At 41.3% G+C, this 22,139-nt stretch overlaps 1 protein-coding gene across 1 annotated transcript in view; it reads left to right on the top strand.

The window, feature by feature from the left end:
- Positions 1-22,139, top strand: part of LOC115168925 (TOX high mobility group box family member 2) — a 129,939-nt gene that overhangs the window by 44,647 nt on the left and 63,153 nt on the right. Inside the window, exon 2 of the mRNA XM_029724448.1 lies at positions 9,752-9,847. Within this exon, the coding sequence (XP_029580308.1) occupies positions 9,752-9,847 (96 nt within the window). The remainder of the gene's footprint in view (positions 1-9,751; positions 9,848-22,139) is intronic.

The following is a 22,139-nucleotide window of genomic DNA, read 5'->3' as shown; positions in this document are numbered from 1 at the left end:
AACCAGTCGCTGCAGGTTCGTGAGTGAAAACATGGGCTTTTTCTAAATGAAATCTGCTAAATACAAAAACAACAAAAAATGGGAACTATTTACAAAGCTAACAGACTGAATTTCAATATCCCACCCTCCACGAAGATAATATATTCTTGTTTTCATTGTTTGTTTTTGATTCTTTCCCTTTAAATCACCAGAAACGGCTCTTCACAACGTAGATTGATTGCCAATATAGCCAATGAAAGCCAAGGATCTGGAGATGAAAATGAAGATGGTATCAAGTTGATTTTGATTGGTCCAACCCATGGAAACACCTTCAATTGGTACAACCTCCGAACACCAAATATGGAAGAGATACAACCAAGAGCAGTGCAGTCTAAACTCGCAACGGTCACAACAAATTAATGTTTTTATTTCATCAACACTGTCAAGTACAAGTATAAGGTTATAATATTTTAGAGAACAATCTAATTATTAATTATATGTGATTTAGAATGACATAGAGCAAAGACAACCAGTGGTGGAAAAAGTGCTGAATTGTCATACTTGTCATACCTTAATAGAAAATTACTCAAGTAAAAGTAAAAGTCAGCCAGTAAAATACTACTTTAGTAAAATTGTAAAAGTATCTGGTTTTAAATGTACTTAAGTACAGTGGTTGAAAAAGTACTAAATTGTCATACTTGAGTAAAAGTACAAAGTTAAAGTAAATGCAATACATCAATTCCTTATATTAAGCAAACCAGACGGCAGTATTTTTGTATATATTTTTTTATTTACAGACAGACGGGGGCACACTCCAACACTCAGAAATAATTTACAAACATTATTTGTGTGTAGTGAGTCCACCAGATCAGAGGCAGTAGGGATGACAAGGCGTTATATTGATAGGTGTGTGAATTGGACTATAATTCTGTCCTGCCTGAGCGTTTACACTCAACAGTTTCCCGTGTGTATCAAGAATGGTCCACCACCCAAAGGACATCCAGCCAACTTGACAGAACTGTGGGAAGCATTGGAGTCAACATTGGCCAGCATCCATGTGAAACACTTTCGACACCTTGTAGAGTCCATGCCCCAACAAACTTTATGTCACTCACTATTATGCCATGTTAAATATACAGTATGTCACATTGCAGACATATTACAAAAATGTTGGTGAAGAGAGCAGCAGAGTCCCCAAAGGCAAGTATCCTGTAAGACATCATTCACTTCATTGGTCCATGAGCTGTATTCCTCTCTAGTTGAAGTTGTTATGGTCATTGGGAATTTTTTGTTGGTCAATTAAGCCAGACAAGCTCAATCACACACAGATAACATATTTTAAACGATTTCCAATAGTATATGTAGCCAGGTCTGGTATAGAAAAGAAATTAGAGGAAATCGAACATCTCCTCATGTTAGTCATATTTGCTTGAGCAGGTATTTTACAGAGATAATTCACTGTCTCAGTGGAATCTTTGATATTTAAAAAACAAATGTGGCCCGAGGCAATATTCATTAACTGTAAATAATAGAACTGCTTGGATAGTGTAGCACCAAGGTGAAATTAGCCTCTTATTATTTTATAAAGTTAGTGTTCCTAGGGCTTTCCAGTTAGGAGTATTAAAAATGTACAACCCTCTGACAAATTATTCACTTGACAGATTTGCTATTGGCCTTAATAACTAACCATTCAGCTCCACATTGTTTCAAATTGATAAAATTAGATGTTTCCCTCTGTCACGTATTTTCCCGTACGGCAGATAGCTTGGTATATCCTTTATCTTCTCTGCATTTTACATTTCTAATTACACAGAATAATTTTCAAATAACCGTATGACACAAACATTGCAAGGTAAAACCTTCTTCAAATGTTCAAAGAATTGTATTTGCAGAGGTTCTTAAAAATGTAATTTCCATTTGGGGCCATAGGCTATGGCAAGGAGAATGTCTAAAGGAAAATACATTGAGCACAACTGTCTTGTTATTTGTGCACAAGAACGCTTTGTGAACTACCTACCTAATCATTTGTCCTCAATTTCTTAACTTTTCCATTCTTTCTTGTTTTGAATCATCAACATGTTTGCCATGAAGTTGACATTACCTACAGGTCAAAATGGAAGCTGCCTGTCGACCAACAAACACACACACAGTAGCATTAGATTGAGAAATAATCATGAGGAAATACAGAACCATGCCCACAGCACCCCCACATCCCCAAGTGAGTAGCATCTTGTGGTTGTGACCACCGAGCCTTAGACATATCTCCATATCAGTGGGGTTGGATGGATCCACTTCTTCTCCCAATAGGGGGGTAATGGAGCTCCTCATTAAGCCAGACTGGCGACAGGCTGGTAGATGAGTAGCCAGGGCTTACATGCGCCAGCTCTCAGAGGGGAAGTCTCACTGGCAAACAAACACATCTGCCCTGTGCCAACGCTGAGTCTTTTTTCTGTTATTTTTTTAACATAGGTAGGGTCTTCAAATGTAGTTTGCTTACAGTAGCTAGCACCAGGCTCATTTCTCATCTGTTTGCGAACCCATTTAAGTTTTATGACGGTTTAACCTTGCTTTACCTCTTGTTCTTTTTCTGTATTCTCTCTCATTCACTCTCATTCTCTCTTTCTCTCACCACCGTACTTTGGGGAGAGTGGGGTAAGTTGAGCCATTTTTACATTCAGCATCACTCCATCAAGGGAACAATAGTATTCTTTCAATAGTATTCTTTCTAACAATAGTATTCTTTCTATATATTTCAGGATGTTGTGCATCCCTGGAAATAATCAGAATTCATGTAAACATTACAGTTTTGAAAACATAGCTTGTCCGATAAAAGTGGTCTCTTGGCACAACTTACCCTGGGTATGAGGTATGTTGAGCCTTGGGACAAGGTATGTTAAGCCACCTACACATTTCTGTACTGAATTAAATATTACTGCTACCTTTTTCAATCCATGTATATCTTTATTTCCAAAACACAATTGAACACAATCACATGAGCTTTTTTGTATTTTAATTATTTTAAGCATGTTTTAACACAGGCTTAAAACCTAACAAACACTTTTCACTTTTTAAAAATATTTTTAATGCCCGGCCCTGTTGTTACCCAATATCCCAGTGATAATGCCTTGAATTACGTCTGGGAAGAAAACGCAACAATTTGCTCAACTTGTCATTGGCTCAGCCATTTGCTCAGCTTACACCAAGGCTAACATTTTTATTATATTAGCCCACACAGCTACAAGGATGCACTTTCATGCTAGTTTTAGGACCTCATATTGAAGCTTATTGAAACCCCAACTGATGTATAGAACAATCTTAAAATGATCTACTTTGGTTTAGATACAAGCATCATGAAACCTCAAACAGTGGTTCCCAAACTTTTATAGTCCCGTACCCCTTCAAACATTCAACCTCCAGCTGCGTACTCCCTCTAGCACCAGGGTCAGCGCACTCGCAAATGTTGTTTTTTGTCATCATTGTAAGCCTGCCACACACACACACTCTACGCAAAATGTATTAAACAAAGGAACGAGTGAGAGTTTTTGTCACAACCCGGCTCGTGGGAAGTGACAAAAAGCTCATATAGGACCAGGGCACAAATAATAATCAATAATTTTGCTCTTTGTTTAGCCATCTTACATATAAAACCTTATTTGTTCATCAAAAATTGTGAATAACTCACCACAGGTTAACCAGAAGGGTGTGCTTGAAAGGATGCACATAACTCTGCAATGTTGGGTTGTATTGGAGAGAGACTCAGTCTTTTAAATCATTTTCCACACACAGTCTGTGCCTGTATTTAGTTTTCATGCTAGTGAGGGCTGAGAATCCACTCTCACATAGGTACGTGGTTGCAAAGGGCATGAGTGTCTTAACAGTGCGATTTGCCAAGGCAGGATACTCACAGCCCTATCCAGAAATCTGGCAGTGGCTTCTGATTAAATTCAAATTTCACAGAACCGCTCGTTGCGATTTTGATGAGGCTCTCTTGTTCAGATATTGGTAAGTGGACTGGAGGCAGGGCATTAAAGGGATAACGAATCCAGTTGTGTGTGTACCTGCGTAATTGCGCACCCAGCTCACTCAGGTGATTTGCTATATCACATTTGACATTGTCCGTAAGCTTGAGTTCATTTGCACACAAAAAAATCATACAATGATGGAAATGCAGACAGAGAAGATCTCCAACTTCTTAATCATAGGCTCAATTTTGTCCAGCAGATTGAATATAGTTGCGGAGAGTCCCTGTAATCCTAGATTCAGATCTTTCAGGCGAGAAAAAACATCACCCAGATAGGCCAGTCGTTTGAGAAACTCGTCATCATGCAAGTGGTCAGACAAGTGAAAATGATGGTCAGTAAAGAAAACTTTAAGCTCCTCACTCAATTAAAAAAAAACGTCTCAATACTTTGCCCCTTGAAAACCAGCACACTTCTGTATGTTGTAAAAGCGTTACATGGTCACTGCCCATATCATTGCATAATGCAGAAAATACACGAGAGTTTGATGGCTTTTGCGCCATCAGTACAGATACCAAAACATCTTGACCACCAAAGTCCATTTGATATCATCTCCTGTTGTCCTGGTTTCCAATGGTTTTCAGAAGAGGATGTCTTCCATAATTGACCCCCCCATAAACGTAACGGACATTTTCCAGGAGCTGTGCCAGTCCCGCCATATCTGTTGACTTATCCAGCTGTAACACATAGAATTCACTGGCTTGTATGCGAAGCAGTAATTGATTCAAAACATCTCCTGCCATGTCACTGATGCGTCGTGAAACAGTGTTGTTTGATGAAGTCATTGTCTGTATAGTTTTTTTGGCCTTTTCCCCCCAGCGTTGTCCCAGCCATATCCGCGGCAGCAGGAAGAATTAAGTCCTCCACAATAGTATGGGGCTTGCCTGTCCTAACCACTTGGTAGCTCACCATATAAGATGCTTCTAGCCCCTTCTTATTAATGGTATCTGTTGCTTTTATACATGTCTTACTACTCGAAAGTCGTCTTAATTCTCGATCCAAAAACTCCGGTGGCTTATTTTTCAAATTAGCATGTTTCGTTTCTAAATGTCTGCCTAACTTTATCGAGTTGTGAGATCGTACTTTTGCACGTATAACACACTGTGGCTGAGGAAAGGCACTACTCCCAATATAATTGAACCCCAAATCAATGTAGTTCTCATCACATTTGCACCTCTTCGATTGACCAACGTCCCTGTCTGTTGTTCGGTGCTTTCCCAGGTAATGGGGCAGTAGCTCTTCGGCTGCGTCAGATTCACAACTGTCAGTGTCCATGCTAGCTGGGCTAGCAACAAATGTAGAATTACTGATGCTAGCATTGGATGTGCTCGTGGAAGCAGAGCAACTTGTGTCGTCGACAGGTGCAGGTGTAGTACCACTGGTACTACCAGTGGAGCTGGTATGTGTCTTTATGGATGCGGGCCTTACATTTTCTTAACCATTTATCAATTTTCGAGCAAACAGAATGAGCAGCAGCTACGTTTGGCTACATATGGACCGTTAGTGGAATTTCCACGAGAGAGTAACGGGTAACGTGATTGGATGTTCATTATTTGGCTAGGCTACCTGCATTTGACACTGTGTTGTTGTTTCGCTGAACACTAGATGTTTTAATTTTATTTTTGGCAGTGAAACGAGGCTACTCAGGTGCAAAAAAATATCACCCAAATGTATAGCCCATTGGAAAATCTAAGTGGCCTGTTTGAAAATGTGAATCACATTTTTATTTGGCGTACCCCTGATGGCATTCCAAGGACCCCTGGTAAATTCGACTACGTTTTTTGGAGCTGACTTGCTTACCACTTTTTCTATGTGGTTTATTCCTTCACAGACTCCATGAAATGATGACCTCTTCCTAAATATTTGGTCAAATTATATATTTTGTGTATGGTTTCCTAGAAACAAGGCTTGATCAACTTACACCTTTTGCTCAACTTACCCTACTCTCCGCTACCCATGTGTGGGAGGCATCTTCATACTGGCTTCCGGTGATGCAAAATAAAAGGCTGCTTAGGCTTTATTTAACTTTTTATTCACCCACAAACCATGTGACAAACGAGAAATAGGGGAGCTGTCAATGGCCTGATTGGTTATTTCGTCATGTCCTTCAAGGTGATAGGCCACAGCCACACCACAACGCTTTGAGGCCCTGGTTTCGGTGTGTGTGTACCTCGGCTGCACGTGCTGTGTTCCTAACTGCTGTACAGCAAGGCAGTGTGGCTTGGTAGATGTTTTTAAGTGTGGTGCTCAGAGGCGTGCATACATTCTGAAACGTGTGCATGTGTGAATGTGGTTCTTGTACAGTGCCTTCGGAAAGTATTCAGATCCCTTGACATTTTGTTAGGTTATAGCCTTATTCTAAAATTGATTAAATCGTTTTTTTCCCTCATCAATCTACAAACAATACCCCATAATGACAAAGCAAAAATAGGTTTTTAGTCATTTTTGCTCACTTATTAACAATAACATTTTTTTTACACTTTACTCAGTACGTTGTTGAAGCACCTTTGGCAGCAATTACAGCCTCAACTCTTTCGGGTATGATGCTACAAGCATGGCACACCTGTATTTGGGGAGTTTGTCTCATTCTTCTCTTCAGGTCCTCTCAAGCTCTGTCAGGTTGGATGGGGAGTGTTGATGCGAAGCTATTTTTAGGTCTCTCCAGAGATGTTCGATCGAGTTCAAGTCCGGGCTCTGGTTGGGCCACTCAAGGACATGTCCCGAAGCCACTCCTGCGTTGTCTTGGCTGTGTGCTTAACCTCCCTGGGCAAGCGTCCCACCTAGTCAACAACCAGTGGAATCGTGTGGCGCGAAATACAAATACCTCATAAATGCTATAACTTCAATTTCTCAAAAATATGACTATTTTACACCATTTTAAAGACAAGACTCTCGTTAATCTAACCACATTGTCCGATTTCAAAAAGGCTTTACAGCGAAAGCAAAACATTAGATTATGTCAGGAGAGTACCCTGCCAAAAATAATCACACCGCCATTTTCAAAGCAAGCATATATGTCACAAAAACCAAAACCACAGCTAAATGCAGCACTAACCTTTGATGATCTTCATCAGATGACACTCCTAGGACATTATGTTATACAATACATGCATGTTTTGTTCAATCAAGTTCATATTTATATCAAAAACCAGCTTTTTACATTAGCATGTGATGTTCCGAACTAGCATACCCACCGCAAACTTCCGGTGAATTTACTAAATTACTCACGATTAACGTTCACAAAAAACATAACAATTATTTTAAGAATTATAGATACAGAACTCCTTTATGCAATCGCGGTGTCAGATTTTAAAATAGCTTTTCGGCGAAAGCACATTTTGCAATATTCTGAGTACATAGCCCAGCCATCACGGCTAGCTAATTTGACACCCACCAAGTTTGGCCCTCACCAAACTCAGATTTACTATAAGAAAAATTGGATTACCTTTGCTGTTCTTCGTCAGAATACACTCCCAGGACTTCTACTTCAACAACAAATGTTGTTTTGGTTCGAAATAATCCATAGTTATATTGAAATAGCTCCGTTTTGTTCGTGCGTTCAGGTCACAATCCGAAGGGTGATGCGCGAGCGCATTTCATGACAAAAAAATTCAAAATATTCCGTTACCGTACTTCGAAGCATGTCAAACGCTGTTTAAAATCAATTTTTATGCGATTTGTCTCGTAAAATAGCGCTAATATTCCAACCGGGCGACGTTGTATTCATTCAAAGGCTGAAAGAAAAACATGGAGAATTCACATGAACGCGCATCTCCAGTGTAACTGTCCCCAGCCTGACCAGTAACAAACAGAGCTGCTGTACTTCGCCCAGAGACTGCAGACATCAAATCCACTTTCTGGCGCCTTCTGAGAGCCAATAGAAGCCTTAGAAAATGTCACGTTACAGCAGAGATGCTGTATTTTTGATAGAGATGCAACAGAAGGATAACAAATTGTCAGACAGAGCACTTCCTGTATGGAATCTTCTCAGGTTTTGGCCTGCCATATGAGTTCTGTTATACTCACAGACATCATTAAAACAGTTTTAGAAACTTTAGAGTTTTCTATCCAAATCTACTAATTCTCTGCATATTCTCGTTCCTGGGCAAGAGTAGTAACCAGTTTATATTGGGTACATTTTTTATCCGGCCGTGCAAATACTGCCCCCTAGCCCCAATACGTTTTAAGGTTGTTGTAATGTTGGAAGGTGAACCTTCACTCCAGTCTGAGGTCCTGAGCGCTCTGGAGCAGGTTTTCATCAAGGATCACTCTGTACTTTGCTCCGTTCATCTTTCCCTCAAGCCTGACTAGTCCCCCAGTCCCTGCCACTGAAAAACATCCCCACAGCATGATGCTACCACCACCATGCTTCACTGTAGGGATGGTACCAGGTTTCCTCCAGACGTGACGCTTGGCTTTCAGGCCAAAGAGTTGAATCATGGTTTCATCAGACCAGAGAATCTTGTTTCTCATGATCTGAGAGTCTTTAGGTGCCTTTTGGCAAACTCCAAGCGGGCTGTCGTGCCTTTTGCTGAGGAGTGTCTTCCGTCTGGCCACTCCACCATAAATGCCTGATCAGTGGAGTGCTACAGAGATGGTTGTCCTTCTGGAAGGTTCTCCCATCTCCATAGAGGAGCTCTGGAGCTTAGTCAGAGTTACCATCGGGTTCTTATATAGTGGGACCTTATATGGACAGGTGTGTGCCTTTCCAAATCATGTCCAATCTATTGAATTTATCACAGGTGGACTCCAATCAGGTTGTAGAAACATATCAAGAATGATCAATGGAAACAGGATGCACCTGAGCTCAATTTCGAGTCTCATATTAAAGGATCTGAATAATTATGTAAATAAGGTATTTCTGTTTTTCATTTTTAATTCATTTGCAAAATGTTTTTGCTTTGTCATTATGGGGTATTGTAGATTACTGAGGATTTTTATTTATTTAATCCATTTTAGAATAAGGCTGTAATGTAACAAAATGTTGAAAAAATCAAGGGGTCTGAATACTTTATGTTTGCATCTGTGAGTGTGTAGTGTGTGTTCTCATGTGTGTGTTTTTGTGTGTGTGTGTATACATTTGATTACGAATCCTCAATGGTTACAATTCACAGTGACCTCTCTTTCCTGCCATTCATCCTAGCCCGAATAGCACAGGAGGTTGGTGACACCTTAATTGGGGAGAATGGGCTTGTGTTAATGACTGGAGCGGAATAGGTGGAATTGTATCAAATACATCAAACACATGGTTTCCAGGTGTTTGATGCCATTCCATTTGCTCCGTTCCGGCCATTATTATGAGCCGTTCTCCCCTCAGCAGCCTCCAGTGCCGTATAGATTGCTCTAGTTTAGGCCAGCCAGCCACTACTATGAGGCTTGAGAGCTCTATGGTTCTCCACTAGTCTCCAGAGCCTTGGCTCTGTGCCAGTGTTCAGCCCCACTCTCTCTTGGGGGTTGAGGGGCATGGGGAGTGGCCGGTAATGTCAGCTCATTAAGCTCCATTCTTCCTCGTGCAGCATTGCACTGTATGGAACCACTGTTTGAGACCCATGTCATTACCCCTCCCCCTGCACGCATGTGAAGGGAAGGGTGGAGAGGGGAGGTATATTACGCGGATTGATATGTTCCTTTTAAAAATGCCCTGCTTGTAACTCCTAAAGGGCCTCCCTCTTCTTTTCTCCCCTCCTGCTCTTCTCTCTCTCCTGTCTCTCTCACTCTTTCTTTCTCTCTCCCTCCTGTCTCTCTCACCACAGGCCCGGTACGGTGTGGGTGAACGAGGAATTCGGCTCCTCCACGGTACCCCACCCCCAGGCTCCAACCCAGCTGGGAAAAGACTGCCCACTGCTGGGGTGAGATATGGCTAAGGCCCCCATAACCTTCCTCTATACTAAAGCCCCAGAGGGTGTTCCCCATGGGTCGGTGCTGAGCCCCTTGAAGGTTGTGAGCCACGAATTAACACTCTCTAGAGTTGAGAATTAGCGCATTAGTGGTCCTCCGACATGCCAACAAGAAAACCCAGAGGCACTTGTATGAAGGGAAGGTACACACACACACACACACACACACACACACACACACACACACACACACACACACACACACACACACACACACACACACACACACACACACACACACACACACACACACACACACACACACACACACACAGACACAGACAGACACACACTCATCGACGAGTCTCTAAATAGGCGCGACTATAGTCTAGTAGTTAATGAAACCATCCCTTGTGTTTTCTCCATGGTAGTCTGTCTCTCCAAACGTCCAATCCCACATAAACACATCAACAACACTGCACTCTTCAATAGGTCACACAAGGCAGTAACACAACAGTCTACATTTTGACACGGAACCATGCAGGGGGAAAAAAAGAGGCAGAGATGTAAATAGACTGATACGTTTCCTTTGCTTGTAATGATTTATTTTTGTCACTGCCAGAACAGTCAAAACTTCAGCCGCACTTTTTTTAAACATTTTTTATTTTCCTTTTCTCTTTCATACATTCATATGGTGCAGGGAGGCAAGAGAGCAGTAGATTGCATTAAGATAACCAATTATATGCTAGAGGAAACCAGACTTTTTTTTCTTCCACTGCCGTTATCTTATGTTGCGGTGAGCAGAGGCAAAGGGCTGGGGTAATGTGACATTCACTCTGCCCTTTATCTCCCCATCGCTGTTTACCAGATTCAGTTAAAAGTGGGTTCTGCTCTGCATCCTCTCCCCCGCCAGAGAAACCCCACATACACACCCACACACACGTGCAGACGCACGCGCACACACACACACTCATGCACACACGCACGCACATACAGACACACACACACACACACACACACATACACAAACTCCTTCCCCTCCCTGCTCCACGGCTGCACCTTGCCATTATATTTTAATGCGTGTGTGGCTTTGTGTGTGTCTACAGTACAGTATACTCTTTGGTGTAGTTTGTGGGTGGATGGGTGAGGTAGATATAAACTATATATACAAAAGTATGTGGACACCCCTTCAAATTAGTGGATTCGGCTATTTCACACCCATTGCTGACAGGTTTATAAAATCGAGCCCACAGCCATGAAATCTCCATAGACAGACATTGGCAGTAGAATGGCCTTACTGAAGAGCTCTGTGACTTTCAACGTGGCACCATCATAGGATGCCACCTTTCCAACAAGTCAGTTCGTCACATTTCTGCACTGCTAGAGGTGCCCCGGTCAACTGTAAGTGCTGTTATTGTGAAGTGGAAATGTCTGGGACCAACAGCGGCTCAACCGCGAAGTGGTAGGCCACATAAGCTCACAGAACGGGACTGCTGTGTGCTGAAGAGCGTAGTGCGTAAAAATCATCTGTCCTCGGTTTCAACACTCACTACCGAGTTCCAAACTGCCTCTGGAAGCAACGTCAGCACAAGAACTGTTAATCTGGATATGATATGGGTTTCCACCCTAAGATCACAAAGCACAATGCCAAGCATCGGCTGGAGTTGTGTAAAGCTCACCGCCCTTGGGCTCTGAAGCAGTGGAAATGCGTTCTCTGGAGTGATGAATCACGCTTCACTATCTGGCAGTCTGACGGATGAATCTGAGTTTGGAGGATGCCTGGAGAACACTACCTGCTCCAATGCATAGTTCCAACTGTAAAGTTTGGTGGAGGAGGAAAAATGGTCTGGGGCTGTTTTTCATGGTTCAGGCTAGGCCCCTTAGTACTAGTGAAGGGAAACCTTAATGCTACAGTATACAATGACATTCTATACGATTCTGTGCTTCCAACTTTGTGGCAAAAGTTTGGGGAAGGCCCTTTACAGTTTCAGCATGACAATGCCCCTGTGCACAAAGCGAGGTCCATACAGAAATGGTTTGTCGAAATCATTGTGGAAGAACTTGATTGGCCTGATCAGAGCCCTGACCTCACCCCATCGAACACCTTTGGGATGAATTGGAACGCAGACTGCGAGCCAGGCCTTATCGTCCAACATCAGTGCCCGACCTCACTAATGCTCTTGTGGCTGAATGGAAGCATATCCCCACAGAAATGTTCCAACATTTAGTGGAAAGACTTTTCAGAAGAGTGGAGTCTGTTATCACAGCAAAGGGGGGACCAACTCCATATTAATTCCCATGATTTTGGAATGAGATGTTTGACGTGCAAGTGTCCACATACCTTTGGTCGTGTAGTGTAACTTTTGTTTGTTTGTGTGTGTGTTTGTGTGTGTGTGTGCGGGTACACGTGTGTCTGTGCATGCGCAAGTGTGTACGCGTGTGTCTCTGTGTCTGTGTTCAGTTCTTGTCTACCTTTCCACTTGTTACCCTATGTATGCTCATGTTTAGGTTTCTGCCAGTGCACAGGTTAGCCTACACTACAATATATTTAATTTAATTTTACCTTTATTTCAACAAGAAGTCCCATTTAGACCACAGTCACTTTTACAAGGGAGCCCTGCATTTTACACTTTAAACATTTTTAGAATACAAGCAACAGTTAAAATACACAAAAATACAAAAATACAAAAAATAAAAAATCTAGGAAAACATCAACATATCTCAGCTACCAGGTCTTCAGTCAACACCCTAAACTGCCTAAACGGCACCAGAACATCCAATTTCAACGAGTTGTACAGATTGTTCCAGCGGTGGGGCACATCAAAACTTAAAGCATATCTACCCAATTCGGGGAAGTCCTGAGGAAGCTCAAGAGTTAAACAACCCTGCGAACGTGTTTATTGACTCATGTCTTTATACTTCAACAACAAAGTGAGGTATGTTGGAAGCTTGTGCAGAAGAGCTTTGTAAACAAAGAGGGAGTAATGAAGTTACCAACAGGACTAACCTTTTGATACAGGATGCAGTGATGTGTATTTAAACTGTCACCAGTGATAAAGCGAAGGGCTCTATGGTAGACGGCATCCAAAGGTTTAAGAGTAGTGGCTGTTGTATTCCGATAAGTGGTGTTGCAAATGTCAAGAACTGGCAGGAAAGTTGACTGCACAATCTGCTGTTTCCTGCTATTTAGGGAGAGGCAAAAAAAGAAGCCCACTTGAAATCTTAGCTTTGTAACCAAATCTAATGAGCTTACAGTTTCACCTAATATTCCCTCTAAAGTGGCTGGCTAATTGTATTTTGCTCATTAATTTGATCCGATGCTGTTCATTTCTAAGGAAGTGTTTCCTCAGACACGGGTTAATAGGTGGGCTGTCAGAGGCCACAGCGAGAGGATGGGGGAAGACGGTGTGGGTGGTACACGTTTTCCAGGGGTGTGAGCAAGTTTTATATACATGTACCCATGCACACACACATGTGGGCTCTTTTACTCGCATGCTCACACACTTTCTCTGATGTACACACATATCCTCGTCACACTGTCAAACCAACAGATACTCAAGTTCATGAAGAGGCACACACACAGATGCATGCACCCTCACACACATGAGATACTTGCAAACATAAACATATAGGCCAAGACTCACTGCGTATAAACAGTATTTATTATGAAGCTATTTTACATTTCCTATCCCCTATTGTGGGCTGACTAGACCATGTTATACAAAAGACCAGGTCAATGACACTTTTTGTTATACTATGGCAGTAGTTTTAAATTAGATTCTTCTTTATGCTTCAATCTTTTCTAGTACTGTGTTTGAGCATACTGTATGTTGCTCTACTATCGTCTTGGCATTGGTTCTAAAATAAAGGCCATGTTGAGTTAACTCCAAACTCTATCTGTAAGAATTGTGAAATTATTATTTTTACATTGCAAGTGAGTTGAAAGTTAAGGTTGAGATTGGTCATTGTGGCCAAATTAAATTCCGGCGAAATGGGTGAGTGTCTAAAAAGGCGTCATGCCTATAGGGGGAACAGGAGCACGTGCCCTCTCAGATTAGTCCTGCTAAAAATAAATACATGCTTGCCCAGATACAGTGCATTCGGAAAGTATTCAGACCCCTTAACTTTTTCACAAATAAATGACATTACAGCCTTATTCTAAAATTGATTTACTCATCAATCTACACATGATACCCCATAATGACAAAGCAAAAACATGCATTTATAAATGTTATAAAAAACAGAAATACCTTATTTACATAAGTATTCAGCCCCTTTGCTACGAGACTCGAAATTGAGCTCAGGTGCATCCTGTTTCCATTGATCATCCTTGAGATGTTTCTACAACTTGATTGGAGTCCCGCTGTGGTAAATTCAATTGATTGGATATGATTTGGAAAGGCGCACGCCTGTCTATATAAGGTCCCACAGTTGACTGTGCATGTCAGAGCAAAACCCAAGCCATGAGGTCGAAGGAATTGTCTGTAGAGCTACGAGACAGGTTTGGGTCGAGGCACAGATCTGGGGAAGGGTACCAAAGAATTTCTGCAGCATTGAAGGAGCCCAAGAACACAGTGGCCTCCATCATTCTTAAATGGAAGACGTTTGGAACCACGAAGACTCTTCCTAGAGCTGGCCGCTCGGCCAAACTGAGCAATCGGGGGAGAAGGGCCTTGGTCAGGGAGGTGACCAAGAACCCGATGGTCACTCTGACAGAGCTCCAGAGTTCTTCTGTGGAGATGGAAGAATCTTCCAGAAGGACAACCATCTCTGCAGGACTCCACCAATCAGGCCTTAATGGTAGAGTGGGCAGACGGAAGCCTCTCCTCAGTAAAAGGCACATGACAGCCCACTTGGAGTTTGCCAAAAGGCACCTGAAGACTCTCACACCATGAGAAACAAGATTCTCTGGTCTGATGAAACCAAGATTCAACTCTTTGGCCTGAAAGCCAAGCGTCACGTCTGGAGGAAACCTGGCACCATCCCTACTGTGAAGCATGGTGGTGGCAGCATCATGCTGTGGGGATGTTTTACTGGGAGACTAGTCAGGATTGAGGGAAAGATGAATGGAGCAAAGTACAGAGAGATCCTTGATGAAAACCTACTCCAGAGCGATCAGGACCTCAGACTGGGGTGAAGATTCACCTTACAACAGGACAACGACCCTAAGCACACACCCAAGACAACGCAGGAGTGGCTTTGGGACAAGTCTCTGAATATCTTTGAGTGGCCCAGCCAGAGCCCAGTCTTGAAAACTGACAGAGCTTGAGAGGATCTGCAGAGAAGAATGGGAGAAACTCCCCAAATACAGTTGTGCCAAGCTTTTAGCGCCATACCCAAGAAAACTTGAGGCTGTAATTGCTGCCAAAGTTGCTTCAACAAAGTACTGAGTAAAAAGTCTGAATACTTTTTTTTCGATAAATGTGCTTTGTCGTTATGGGATATTGTGTGTAGATTGATGAGGGAAAAAAATATTTATTCCATTTTAGAATAATGCTGTAACAAAACAAAATGTGGAAAAACTCAAGGGGTCTGAATACTTTCTGAATGCACTGTAGGTTCCCAATCTCCCATCCTCATAACTAGCTACATGTACCAATAAGCCATTTCAGGCTATCAATCAAATTATGGTAGGTAGCTTGTCTAACTATCTAAGCTGGCATGCCTGCTGGCAAGTTTGGTAGACTGTAGAAAAGCAAGCAATAATTAAATGCACTGAGTAAAAATCATATTCCTTTCAATTTACCCAGATTTTAGCAGAGATGCAGAGAAGCATATATATTTTATTTTAAAAAAGAACCACAAGTCAGGAGGACAGCTCAAGAAGTATGCTTAGATATGGAGAAAAATATACATATTTTTTTACACCAAATTAATCATAGTGATTATGACTCTAGATTGCAGTAAAAAGCTGTTTCTGGTGTTTGAAAAATGCTACATTCTCTGGATGGGGGGGCTAGCCCCACTTCGGACCACCCCCCAGTCATCCTCACGTACTTTGTGCCATATCTGATTTTTGGGGTGCATGATGACCCTGCTAAAAACTGATTCAATCTATCTTTCAACTATTGACCTGTGAGCATTGCTTGATTGGGAGATTGGGCATCGCATCGACGTCAAGATTCTTATTCTATTGTACGCTCTCGCAGTGAAAACAAGACCTTATTAAGCACCACCCCACCTAACCCCATTCCACAGTGCCTTTCTCTTCAATCTCTCTTTCAATCTCTCTGTTGTTCAAACTCGGCTGTGTTCTAGTGGTTTGACTGCAACAGAAAGTGGAGGGATGAAAATCATCTCAGGTGGCTGCCATTTTCTTTTTTACCACCCATACATATTTGCAGTGAAAACATGCCTCCATAGATTGTCAAAAGTTGAATCCATCCTTCTTTTGCTCTTCATATTAGAATATGAATATATATATATATATATATATATATATATATATATATATATATATATATATATATAATAATAATAGCACTCTACTATGAATTAGGACTACATTGATTCCTCGACCAAATAACAATACCAATGGAACATATTCTCTCTGACTCTCTGTATTTATTGTTATAGAGTTGAATCTTGTTGTCTTCAAGTGTTTTGTAGCATTAGGCATACCTTGCTTAATGGGAGAAGTTTGGCCCTAAGGTAAGCTAATGAGTCTGGCAAACAGGGAGTATTTCATAAACAATTGTAGTGGGAATCATTCAGGTGTAATGCCACAGAGTTTGACACTCACCCGTCTAACTCGTGTGGACTGCTAGCTGTAGAGATGATCATATCTGTAATATAGATCTGTGTACTATGTATAGCTGAAGACATATTTGCATCTGCAGATGAATTATGTGGTAGAGAGGGTGAAAACAAAAGGTGGATGTGAGGCACTAGTGGTGGATGTTAACTAGCACTGCTGCAGCAGCTCTGTCTGTGTAGTTGGGATCAAGCAGTCAGAACCAGGAAGAGGCCCTGTTTCCCCTTATCTAACGACAACAGAGCACATGTTGCCATGGCCACAGGCTGCTCTCTTTATGGGCTTGTGTGTGTGCGTGTGTGTGTGCGTGTGTGTGTGCATGTGTGTGTGCGTGTGCGTGTGTGTGTGTGCCATGTCCATTGTTTGCTCCGGGTGTGTTAAAACATCAAAATTGTCACTTTAGTAGACACACTTTTCTCTCCTTGTCGCCATTATAACTCTGAGAAACATTTTTCTTGTTCTCATTCTCTTCTTTCTCCTTTTTCTTTCTTTCTTTCTTTCTTTCTTTCTTTCTTTCTTTCTAAATTACATTATTTCTTTCTTTCTTTCTTTGTGACAGGTTGGGCCCTCACAAAATTCAGTCACACATTGTTTCAGGAATTGTTGAGGTTGAGGTTGGCGAGGACCTTGTTCAGTTAATTGCACAGAAAGAAAAAGGGAGAAGGGGGAGATGGAGAAGTAGGGTGCTCAAACAGACATGCATATTGCATGAGTCCCTCTACTGCACCCCTTTCTTCACAGAATGGCTGAGCAGTGCTTGTTAATTCCGCTCGGTGAGATAATTATTTTTAGTGAGAGTTAGTGTACTGTACTGGCAAAAGCTTTTAAAGTCAGAAGTATCATACACACTCTCTTTATAGATTCTCTTATAAATTGACAAAAAAGAAATCGCAGTCAAAAGTTTTTCTTTCTACCATGGTACACGGTGACATGTAGCCACCAATGTGTATGGGTCCGAGACCACTTCCCCTGGGATTGAGATATCACTTTACATAAAGGCCCAGTGCAGTCAAAAACATGATTTCCATATGTTTTATGTATGTTTCTACACTACGAGCTAGGTTGGAAATTAACACCCGCCACCCGCCAAATACAGGTAGATTTTGTCATTGGTAAGAATGTCTATTTCACCAGCCACGTTGGCGGGGGGTTACACAGAGCATTTGGGAACAGTTTTTTTTATCCAAAGGCGACATGTAGAAGTTGGTCAAAATGACAAGGAAAGCTCCTAAAATGTGACTTTGTTCTCGTGTTTCTTGGCCAGTTATATCCTTTTGTTCACACGCTAGGTGATTCTTTTCATCACAGACAAGCGAGTTCCCACATTACCATGGTAACGATCTGTCCCTTAAAGGGGCAGCTGACTTTTTTTGATTCACCAAATGATTGCGCTTGATTGAGAATGGATCACTCCTAAAAAACATATTCATGAACTTTTTGTAATTTCTTATCATTAACCTCTCTAGAGTATGTGGGACGCTAGCGTCCCACCCGCGGGACACACTATTCAACAGCCAGTGAAATAGCAGGGCGGCAAATTCAAAACAACAAAAATCTCATAATTCAAATTTCTCAAACATACAACTATTATATCCCATTTTAAAGATACACTTCTCGTTAATCCAACCACATTGTCCGATTTCAAAAAGGCTTTACGGCGAAAGCATAACATTAGATTATGTTAGGACAGCGCCGAGACAAGAAAAACCACACAGCCATTTTCCAAGCGAGGAGAGGCGTCACAAATACCAGAAATACAGCTAAAATGAATCACTAACCTTTAATGATCTTCATCAGATGGCACACATAGGACTTCATGTTACACAATACATGTATGTTTTGCTCGATAAAGTTCATATTTATATCCAAAAACCCCATTTTACATTGGCGTGTAATGTTCAGAAATGTTTTGCCTCCCAAAACTTCCGGTGAATGAGCACATCAATTTACAGAAATACTCATCATAAACGTTGATAAAATATTCAACAGTTATTTAAAGAATTATAGATACACTTCTCCTTAATGCAACTGCTCTGTCAGATTTCAAAAAAGCTTTACGGCGAAAGCAAATTTTGCAATAATCTGAGTACAGCGCTCAGATATCAAAACAAGCCAAACAGATACCCACCATTTTGAAGTCAACAGAAATGACACTATAAATATTCACTTACCTTTGATGATCTTCATCAGAATGCACTCCCAGGGATCCCAGTTCCACAATAAATTTTTGTTTTGTTCGATATCATTTATGTCCAAATACCTCCTTTTTGTTCACGCGTTTAGTCCACTACTCCAAATGCAGGAAGCGCGCGCAAAATGTCACGACAAAAAGTCTAAAAAAGTTCTATTTACGTTTGTAGAAACATGTCATGTTTTTATCATAAATCTTCAGTAATATTCCAACCGGACAATTCCAATGTCTTCAAAAAAGAAAAGGAACACAGCTAACTCTCACGTGAGGGTGCGCCACTGAGCTCATGTCATTTTCTCACTCATCTACTTCCAGGAGCTCTTATTCTCTCCCTATTCACAGTAGAAGCATGTAAAAAACGTTCTAAAGACTGTTGACATCTAGTGGAAGCCTTAGGAAGTGCCAAATGAACCCTAAGTCACTGTATACTGTATAGGCAATCACTTGAAAAACTACAAACCTCAGATTTCCACTTTTCCTGGTTGGATTTTTCTCAGGTTTTTGCCTGCCATATGAGTTCTGTTATACTCACAGACATCATTCAAACAGTTGTAGAAACTTCAGAGTGTTTTCTATCCAAATCTACTAATAATATGCATATCCTACCTTCTGAGCCTGAGTAGCAGGCAGTTTACTACGGGCACGCCTTTCATCCGGACGTCAAAATACTGCCCCCTACCCTAGAGAAGGTAAATTACTTAAATACATTAATTGTTTCCCTAGATTTATTTGTGTGCTTCTAAATTTCTACTTAGGAGAACATCATGTACTCCTTGTAAAAAAATGTCACTGTAGAGTCCTGAACTATAATTAAGCAATAAGACCTGAGGGGGTGTAGTATATGGCCAATATACCACAGCTAAAGGCTGTTCTTACGCACGACACAATGCAGAGTGCTGGAGATACAGCCCTTTGCCGTGGTAAAGCATATTGGCCATATACCACACACCCCAGAGGTGCGTTATTGCTATGTTAAACTGGTTACCAACATAATTAGAAGAGTAAACAGTACTTTTTTGTCATATCCGTTGCATAAGGTCTGATATATCACGGCTTTCAGCCAATCAGCATTCAGGGCTCAAACCACCCAGTTTATAATAATAGATACGCCATATCACTCAGCCTTTTATGGCAAGGCAAGCACTTTGTTGAATCTTGATGTTCAGTTGTAAAACTGTTTATCTGGTTTTACTACTGTATCTAAATTATTTATTTTAACACACAGTACCAGTCAAAAGTGTGGACACCTACTCATTCAAGGGTTTTTCTTTATTTTGACTATATTCTACATTGTAGAATAATAGTGAAGATATCAACACTATGACATAACACATATGGAATCATGTAGTAACCAAAAAGTGTTAAAGAAATCAAAATATATTTATATTTTAGATTCTTCAAAGAAGCCACCCTTTGCGTTAATGACAGTTTTGCACACTCTTGGCATGACAGCTTTGCGCACTCAATTCCACCCCGCAAAGTTAGCATTTTTGATTCATTTAACTTTTCAAAGTATTGCCGTACAGGACAGCTGTTGTCCAAAATGATTGATTCCTCGACTCCTTGCATGTCGACTCCCGGTGTCGACTCCCATTTGTGAGTGTCAAGACTCCAAAGATTCAGTATTTTTGGAACGGAGGAGACTGATTAGTTGCTGTACTTCCTAGTACACAAACACTTGCATCTTTCAGTATTGACACAGTATAGGCAGGTCGGCCACCTGGCAGACAGTCAGAACCGTGCACTAGGCCTATCTATCGGCAATCAAAAGCTGTATTACGCAATGGAATGCTGTATTTCACAATTTCTTGGCTTGCAATGTCTTGCAACTTCAGTAAAGCAGGGCCAACAGTATCATCAATGAATAGGCTAGGATATTGAAATGAGCGAGATGCAAGACTTCGCTCTCACACAGTCACACTATTGAGCCAGTACGTTGTTTACTTTCTGCGTCAACATAAAACATTTCATTAAAAAACTGTTAGAAAAATTCTTGCTTGAGAAATTGCTCTTTGCTAAGAAGCTATTTTTGTTTATTTTTGACCATTTTATTTGAAATTATCACAGTAAGGTACTTAATTGTTACCCAGAAATTATTTGATATTGAGATAAAAGCAGCTGCATTGGACCTTAACATTTTCCCCTTCAGTTCTTCAGTCCCATTTGGTGCTTAGTGAATAGAACCCAATGGAGTGGTCTAATTGATCAGCTTGTTTGTTTTCTTACTGCCGTTCAGCAGTAGGCCTATGCTGCAAGCTAAAATGTGAAGTCAGACCTATGTAAGGTGTTTGAAGTGTTTTAACTTTGGCTAACCCACCCAGGGGAATGGATTCTTTAGTGTAATGGTGGGATAGCAGACATGGGTACAAATGTGAAATCTTCAAATACTTTGAGTGTTTGCTGTAACCTACCAGGAGTACCAGAGTACCAAGGTTAGCACCAGAGATGGAAGAGGAAGCGAGACATCCCACTCCCTAATTTATTTCTGGTTACGTTACAGTCAATGAACTAAGCAGACCAGACCCAACTGCTAATGCATTGTTGCCTATGGGAGAACCACCCCATTGGGCAGACCAGAACTGACCATTTTTTTCAATGGTTAAAAACGTTTTAAACATAGTGGGATATTTTAATTTATCCATCTCTGTTAGCACTTTTTGCAGCTACTTTTTTGGTTCCATTCCGCCAGGCCAGCTCAATCAAACCCTTCTAAATTATTTGAATTTATTTTAAACAGTATTTGAACCTAGGTCTGTGGGATAGTTGTATTGATGTGCAAGAGGAAATAAGGACATACAGCTCCCCAGATGTTCCATAGTAGCATGGAGCATTATGGCAGTCATATTACCCCATCCATCAAAGGGTTTCTTCAATGCAGCCTGTATTTTTCAAATCCAGCATTGAACAATCCCGCAAGCCAAGATGAAAAGACAGCAACATTGTATTCTACCATTAGCACTCTGTAAATATTACATGTATTCCCTAGATACGCTAGTTAGCATTACTTCCACCTTGTGGGTTCATTATTTTTGAAGAGCCATGCTCGTCGATGATGGTAAGGCCTGACCTAGTTCTGGGCCATCACTCTTTCCCCCCCTCTCCCTCACTCTCTCTCTCTCTCTCTCTCTCTCCGTCTCTCACACTCTCCCTCTTTCTCCCTGTCTCTCTTACTCTCTACCACGTTTCACACTGTGAAACATTGCGAGAGGTGGTCCCTGCTGAACAATTACCATGCAAAGCAATCCAAATAGAGATGTTTGCCAAAAACAACATGTGTGTAATTACTGCTTAATGACTCCCTTGTCTAGTCAGAATGCACAATTAGACCGGCAATGGGGAAGCACTGCCAGTGCCCACTG

Source organism: Salmo trutta, chromosome 30, assembly GCF_901001165.1.
Source record: "Salmo trutta chromosome 30, fSalTru1.1, whole genome shotgun sequence".
In the NCBI taxonomy this organism is placed as follows: domain Eukaryota; kingdom Metazoa; phylum Chordata; class Actinopteri; order Salmoniformes; family Salmonidae; genus Salmo; species Salmo trutta.
The sequence above is the reverse complement of the archived record's forward strand: the minus strand, read 5'-3'. Positions and strand labels throughout refer to the sequence as shown.